General features: G+C 42.2%; 1 protein-coding gene across 1 annotated transcript; it reads right to left on the bottom strand.

The window, feature by feature from the left end:
* Positions 1-89: 89 nt before the first annotated feature.
* Positions 90-7,844, bottom strand: pdia6 (protein disulfide isomerase family A, member 6). Its single transcript, XM_083790170.1, has 13 exons — positions 7,710-7,844; positions 7,207-7,348; positions 6,662-6,719; positions 6,428-6,554; positions 6,132-6,238; positions 5,541-5,683; positions 4,336-4,450; positions 3,386-3,526; positions 3,153-3,237; positions 2,513-2,585; positions 2,254-2,412; positions 2,036-2,132; positions 90-1,055 (listed from the first exon to the last, which is right to left on the bottom strand). The coding sequence occupies exons 1-13, from the start codon at positions 7,744-7,746 to the stop codon at positions 978-980; spliced, it is 1,362 nt and encodes a 453-aa protein (XP_083646296.1). The 5' UTR covers positions 7,747-7,844; the 3' UTR covers positions 90-977.

Below are 7,844 nucleotides of genomic sequence, written 5' to 3'. Positions count from 1 at the left end.
TACTCTCAATATGCCTTTCGTATTGCATGCACTCCGTGATCTTTATATTTCTGATATTGTAACAGTTTACATGAATAAGAAGGCAGTGATTATTTTTATTCCTTTTTATTTTTTGTAACAAAAGTCATTGTTTTCACGCAATTGAAATAAAGTTGTGTAAGAAAAATCTACACAAAAACTCCAAACTGTATCCTCTCCCCTTGTCCTGGACAGTCAAGCTGCAAAACCACCAACCACTGAATTAAAAACCACAAACAATTGAATTATAAACATTACATAAGTCACATCAGGTTGGGCATGTTAAGAGTTTCTGAACATTAAGGCTGCACAATTGGGCTATGGCTCTTGATTAGTTTGTGTAATATTTTAATGATTAAAGATAATTATATTTTTAAATAATTTTCCTAATACATTTGTAGCTTATTGTGCTCATCAGTGCCATACTGTATCTCTTTGGACAATTGGTTGAGATTTCATTTTGCCTGAAGGCTGTGTGTCAAATATGTTGTTTGGATTAATTGTGATATATATATATATTTATTTTAAATCACGATTTTCGGTTACTTTTCAGTTAATTGTGCAGCCTTACTGAAAATGACCACAATAAAGCTGTCCGACACGGAGGCAGGCTAAACGAGAAAACAGAGAACGATGTCTGAAAACAACTTCAACTGAACTCCTCCCACCCCCTCTCCCCCCCAGAGGGCGGGGACCAGTAGAACTGTGCAGCATCTAACATTCAGCAGGTCTGTGTAGCAGTTCACTGGAGGCCACAACCCCCCAAACCCCCCCCTTTCTGACTGACAAGAAAGATGTTAAAACTCTTCAGGTTGACTCTTCTGGAGTATTTCAGTAACTGAGCGACCTGGCCTCCCATTCATCCATAGGAGAGGAGAGGCACGTTGCACACAGGGTCTGGCCGGTCCAGACCGGAACAAACCAGGCCAGTCTGGATCAGCCCCAGCCCCCGTTTTGGCTCATAATTCAATTCTGCCACCAAGTTCATCGTCGTCGAGGTCCACGTCGCTGAGGTCGTAGTCCTCCTCAACAGGAAGCTGTGAAGGACAAATGGCACAAGATGAAACTACAGATACACAAATAAGGGTAGCATAAGCACTTCCCTGCTCATAGATTCTTGTCCAAATACATTTTTAGATTAGCAAAAAGATGGTTTCCATTTTTGATAGACTCACATTTTAAGTCTAAATATTATGGCTAGTATCTACAGTCAAGACAAAACATGTCCAATGACGTATTCCCTTTGTATTTAAGGTTTCTTCCTAGAGGCTGAAACCTTGAAACGTGCCAATGAAAAATAAAACAGTGATATGGTGACATTACAATATCATCCCCTCCCCTAACCCCTCCCCCCTTTAACAAACAACAGTTGTGGGTGCGGCTTCAGTTCAGGTGGATCACTACCCATACTTAATGAACTGGTGGGTGTGTCCACATAAAAATGTCATTTTAACAAATACCGTACAAGTTTTAGGGTGGAAAGAAATCACAGCACTCCCTCTTTCCGTCTGGGCACATATGAGCAGACAGCCGCGGACAGAAGAAGCTGCCGAGTTTTTAGACAGCTGGTGGATGGAAAAGAAGCTCCACCTTCAGAGCTGTCTGTCGCGGAGGTGGAGCTTCTTTTCCATCCACCAGCTGTCTAAAAACTTGGAAATGACGTAAAAGACAGCTTCTTCTGTCCGTGGCTGTCCGCTAATGTGTGCCCAGGGGGTTTAAAGATGGAATGCCGTGTCACGGCATCATGGTGATCCACCTGAACTGAAGCCGCACCCACAGCTGTTGTATGATAAGGGGGAGGGGTTGATATTGTGACGTAGTGTATTTTGATTGGGCCTTTTGACTCAAAGGCTTTCAGGAAGAAACCAAAAATACACAGGGAAGACATTTAAATATTCTAACCACACCTGGGGGTCTAGCTATTAGAGCAATGTTAACTCCATAGACGCATACAAAACAGAAAAAGTACAAAAATCACAATACTCCATCTTTAACTTATTACAGTCTTCCAACCTACCTCTCCATCTTTCCCATCCCAGGCGTCTACTTTGCTGATCTTGGGGAAGGCACCACCTCCAATTGTAGCTGTAGAGCCGCGGCCCACAGACAAATCCCTATAAAAAGGGGAGCCACAATAGCATTCAATAAGATCAGACACGTATCACAATGTGTGTACCCAGTGACACCCCGTTATACCAATGTCATTTATAACAACATTTAGGCATCGCCCTCTACCTGAGGAAGTCATTAATGCCGGTCCCGCTGAAGGAGCCTCGGAGAAGAGCAAACTTCATCTTGCGGGTGTTGATGGCGGCCATAGCGGGGTAGCCAAACCCACCAATACCCAGAGAGGACTCCAGATCCATCTGGGCTCCAGCCTCTGTCCACAGCCACCTGAGAATCAATGTTGAAAGAAGTTGAGAGATTACTCACAGTACACATTTTATTTACTCAGTCTCTGATCATAATCATCCCTCACAAATAGAACTCTTACCCCCACATCATCTTCTTGTTCTTTTCAGCCATCTTCATCAAGACCTCCAGGTAGCCATTTCTACCAGCAGCACCTGTTGGGTCAAAATACAAGGATGAAGGATTGAAAGCTTTGACTAGTCTTCCTTTAAATCTCCAAGTGACAAGTGGTTTCTACACTTTGACTAGAGGGGAGGCTTTTTGGAGCCTGTAGAAAAAGCCTGTAGCGCGGCACTTGCTGCTATTTTTCAACAGCTAAAGCATAACATAATGCTTAAAACACCAAAAGGGGTTCCCGTCCTGAATGGTTTAACCCATTCTGACCCGAGATCAGATTCATACGAGGTTTCCACTGGACACTGGTCTGATTAACCCATTCTGACCTGAGATCAGATTCTAGAAATGTCAGTCGCTCTTCGATTTTTCAAAAATAGCAGACCTACAAGCTCGTATCGCATAACATGATGCTGACACCAAAATGGGTGCCCGTTCAGAATGGGTTAACAGGATATGACTGTGCACATCTGACGCACATTATCCTGCATGCATCGATTAGATGTATCAGTAGTCATACCAGCTCAGTTTGACCTAGGCCAGGTGTGACTGCCCAAATCAGCCATCACCCACACCACAGAGCCCAAGAGCCAAGAGTGTGACCTCACCAGTGTCCAGGATGTGGGGAAGTACAGAAATGACACATAGCTGGCTGTCTTCACAAGTGTTCTTCAAGACGTCTCCATTAAGGATCTGAGACACACACAAACACATTTTATGAGAGAACACACACACAAATAAAGCAATGGACTTATTATTTGATGCCGGGTTGTAGTTTTTATTTGTATTCCTTAGTGTGCGCAAATAATCTGTCCTGTAGTGTGTACACAGTGGCACTAACCTCCAGCAGCTCAGGGGGGGGAGCATTGTCAGTGAATAGATCCATTGCCGCTGCGACAATGTCAGAACGTGTCCGGCCGCCTTGGTAGTCCTGAGGCCCCTCCCCTTTACGGAAGATCTTGATGCTGGGGAATCCACGGATCTGGACACAGAACGGTAATTCAAGAATTAAACATGTTAAACTAACTATGACAACAATTACACAGTAGCCTTTTGAAGCAGCCATCGCTAAAATCTAATCAGCATTTGCTGCTGTCAAGTTTAACTCCACTATGTCTGTCTTGTATTTGTACAAAGATGCTTACCCAACAGTAATATTAGTTACTATAACAGCCAGCTCGCTACATATCTTCTGTCCTGACATATTGCACTAACCTACTAAAATGCTGCAGCTTCCTGCTAAAGAAATGACTTCAGACTGAGTAAAAGAAAACTCAGAAAGCCCAGCTGTCTGATCAAAAGACAAGATAATTGAGATTAAGATAATAAACATAGGGCTGTCTGCAGTAGGGTTGCACAGGTGTTACATTAATTTGGCCAACCACAAAGGGAGATGAAATCAGTTATGCTTCCATCTGGCAAAATACTTTACTGGTGCTTGGTAGAATAATTACTATGAACACAATAAAAAAAAGGGAATTTTATTTTTTACAATAACCACTTAAACCCTTGTCCCTCGTATCCCTATGCTGGGGGTAACATTAGCCGAAACATTGCAGATCTACAAGCTCACAATGCAACCCGTTTTGAGCTTGTAGATCGGCTACTTTCGGCAAATAAGTATCTAGAAAATACACATTAACACAATATGTAGGGGGTCCTTGGCCTGAAAAACATTGAAGATCCCTGTTCTAGTCCATCTCTATGTAGTACATCTCTATGTAGACTTATGCTGCACTGCTGGTTCCTATAAATTCCCCACAACAGGCGTTCAAAAAGATTCTTGCTTACCCCATAGCGGCTAGCAAGGCCCTGGTGAACGGTAGCATCCACAGCTCCCAGGTGAATTTTGCCTTTAGTCTGATCCTTTACAGTGGAGGCCGCAGCTGCCCACTCAGGCTCAAGGCTGATGACAAGACATGATTTGATGATATGGACGTTAACAAAATGAAATACTCATTATTTGAAAGAAAAGTCTAGTATGGTTACTGGTACAGTTACAAATCAATTGACAAACTGATGTCCTTTGTTTGCAAAAAAAATAATTATTATGTTGAGTTGAGTATACAGCAAATTCAATTGCAGTTCCGATGGCCTGAAAAACTGAAGGAAGTACGAATGTTCTAAACATTAAAAGGCAGTACTATGGAAGGTAGCCGCAATTTGCAACTCTAGATGTTTTTATAATGGGATGAATCTAGAGTTGCAATACCCTCCATTGACTCCCTACTCATCCAAATTGCGTTTGCGATCTGCATGTATTAAACAACGTTAAACCAGTATTGCAGCTCTAGGCCAACTTGAATTATCCTCTTTCAATCTGCCATGCTTTTGTTTCATAAAAATCCACTGTAGACATGTTATGAGCTACTTTCTGTCAAGAAATTCTTTGCAGGTGATTCTTTTTTCTAAGTGCTGGAGTTTGGAAGCACTCGTCGTAAATCACTGAACGGCCCTGTAGTGTGTACCAACTGTTTCGAATTTGCACATAATGCAGGAGGCAGCAGCGCGACCCGTTAATAAAAACGAGTGCTTCCAAACGCCAACACTTAGAAAAATAATCACATGCTTAGAATGTCTTGACAGAAAGTAGCTCATAACATGTCTATGGTGGATAATTATGAAACAAAAGCTGAAGGCAGATTGAAAGAGGTTAATTCAAGCCTGGCCTAGAGCTGCAATGATGGTGAGTTTAACGTTGTTTAATACAAGCAGATCGCAAACACAAATTGGATGAGTAGGGGGTCAATGGAGGGTATTGAAACTCTAGATTCATCCCATTATAAAAAGATCTAGAGTTGCATATTGCAGCTATATGGAAGGAAACCTCATAACCTGTTGTTATTTACAGCCAACAAAATAATCTTGTGAGCGGGTAGAATCTAGATGTGTGATATGTGGATCAGTGTCGAACTACACTGTAGTTCAATGTTATGATGCGATTCACATCTTAACACTGAAGTACACTACACACAGTTACATCATGTGACACTCACTTCTTGCAATGTCCACACCAGGGCGCAAAGAACTCCACCAGCCACACGTCACCGCTATCAAGCACCAGTTTGTCAAAGTTGTCATCGGTGAGCTCCACAACAGCGTCCTTGCTGCCACCGCCACCACCACCACCACCACCACTCTGGAAAAATACATAAGTCACTCAGCAGTGTTAATTCACCTTTAGCTAAGTCCCACCCTCTCCCACTTTGACACTTTTCAGCCGGGCTCATTCATTCCAATGTAAATATCATGGATTTTACACATTAAATACTGGTTCATTTTTGGAACCAGACCTTGTTTATTTTTTTTAACAATGTTTTATCATATAAGAAAACTATTGGTGGAGAGGTTTGTCTACTCTAACCCATGTTATGCTTAGCTGTATGGACCATAGCAGTTTGGGTAGGGGCTTAGCTATAGTTAAATTCCGTCGACTTCACTAAACTATGGCGAAAAAACTTCCTCGACTACCATTATTCACTGACAAAAAATATGAAACCACAGCCCAGTAGACCATTACATGTATTGGCGACGGTATGGTCCTTGTCAAACAACAAGGCAATGCTGAGGTTGAATAGTTTGTGTACTTGTTTGCTGTAGTCAGAGCCTCCAGATCTGCCACTGAGCCTGTCCTTAACCAGTGCGCGGACAGCATTCAGGGCTCCATCCACAATAGCCTGGCTAGTGCGTCCACCTGATGGAGGAAAGGATTGCAAGGGTTACCTTACCGTATATTTAACCAAGCAGCAGGATCTCTCACTGCGGTCAGTTCCAGAATTCAATAAAAATGCAGTTCCAGAATTCAATAATAATACACCATCAATGACGATGCAGTGCTAACTAGCTAGGTCTGGCTTTTCAGAGCAAAGGATTTTAACGTTACCTTGGAAATCATCTGGCTTGTTCTTGTTAGCTCCAAAGATCTTGATGGTGGGGAAGCCCTTGACACCATACTGTCCACCCAAGGACTTGTGCTGGTCTGCGTCAACGGCACCAACCTTGACAATACCCTGTCGAATCACACAACATGTGACTGGAGCATTTTCCATAATGTATAGAAACGCTTCACACATTATAGTGAGTATCGTACAATTACTGATGTTTGCATCGAATTTACCTTCAGGGCTGTGGCTGTTTTCTTCCAATCAGCAGTCAGGCTTTGACAGTGGCCACACCTGTGAAGATTAAACAGTGGAGGGATGTGTAGTTTTTAGCACTGGGGTTTAGTGTCATACTGCATTCATATTGACATAAACATGCAAAATATAGACATGTAGAAATTAAAGCCCCACAAATACCCCACTATCTCAAAAGCTGATTTTTTTTTTCCCAGGCTCGTTGCCTACAATGCAATGAATAAACAGTTGAGAAGCATATGGTAAATGTGTCATTTAAGGTACAGGTAAAGAAGACTAATGTCAAATACACTAAAACAGCTATTAAAAACACATACTTCAGAATTGTAACACCACACCTTTAAAATGAAAAGTAAACTTCTGAAAATCATACCACAAGTCAACTTCTTTCTAAAGAACTGATGTCCATATGGTTCAAATCTAAGTCTACCGTGTATCCACTGAAGTTAAGATATTGTATGCATGTGTGCTTGTCGTGTGTCTGGGTCTCATAATCAACTTTTCCCACGGCAGATGAAACACTCACCATGGCGCATAGAACTCAACTAGCCACAGGCTGTCACTCTGGATCACCTCCCGCTGGAAATTGGAGGGATTGAGCTCAACAACATCATCACTAGCCGAGTAGAACCCTTGGACTGCCAGGACCAGGGAACAGACCAACACACCTAGAATACATAACATCACAAATAAATTAACTTCAATCTGGGCCTCTTGTCTTGGGTCGTCTCTGTTTACAGAAAAACAACAAGGATATACCCAACACAAGATGCAGCTCAAATGCACAAAGGAATAAGCGAGCAAAACAACATTAGGTCATGTTTTTATAACTATGAACAATGGCTATGAAACTATCATCAACCCATTCAACTATCAGAGGCCCATGTGAGTGCTTTGCCACTGACAGTGACTACACACGTATAGCCATTAGCTATCCGGATATTTTTTTTAACGGAATGCATTATTGTGATTAACAGCCTACTGGCATTGTACATAACGGACAGAAAAATCAAATTGTAATACATTTACCTAGTAAAATCGGTCCCATCGCTACTTCAGGTCTCATCCGTTTCCAATACACACTGACTGACGCAGCGCGCCGCTTAAAAAAGTACACAGCAAAATCTTACCGTGGCCCACGTTGATTGGTGGCCTGGTGACAAC

Source organism: Protomyctophum parallelum (genome assembly GCF_964188405.1).
Source record: "Protomyctophum parallelum genome assembly, chromosome: 19".
NCBI classification, from domain to species: Eukaryota; Metazoa; Chordata; class Actinopteri; order Myctophiformes; family Myctophidae; genus Protomyctophum; species Protomyctophum parallelum.
Note: the sequence above shows the minus strand (reverse complement) of the source record. Positions and strands in the feature narration are given on the sequence as shown.

Excerpts from the sequence above, each read along its gene's own strand:
- pdia6 (XM_083790170.1), bottom strand. The coding sequence starts at position 7,746 with ATGAGACCTGAAGTAGCGATGGGACCGATTTTACTAG. Across the intron at positions 4,451-5,540 it reads TGGTGTGGACATTGCAAGAA|CCTTGAGCCTGAGTGGGCAG; the intron begins GTGAGTGTCACA and ends TCTTGTCATCAG. Across the intron at positions 1,056-2,035 it reads GGGATGGGAAAGATGGAGAG|CTTCCTGTTGAGGAGGACTA; the intron begins GTAGGTTGGAAG and ends TGTCCTTCACAG.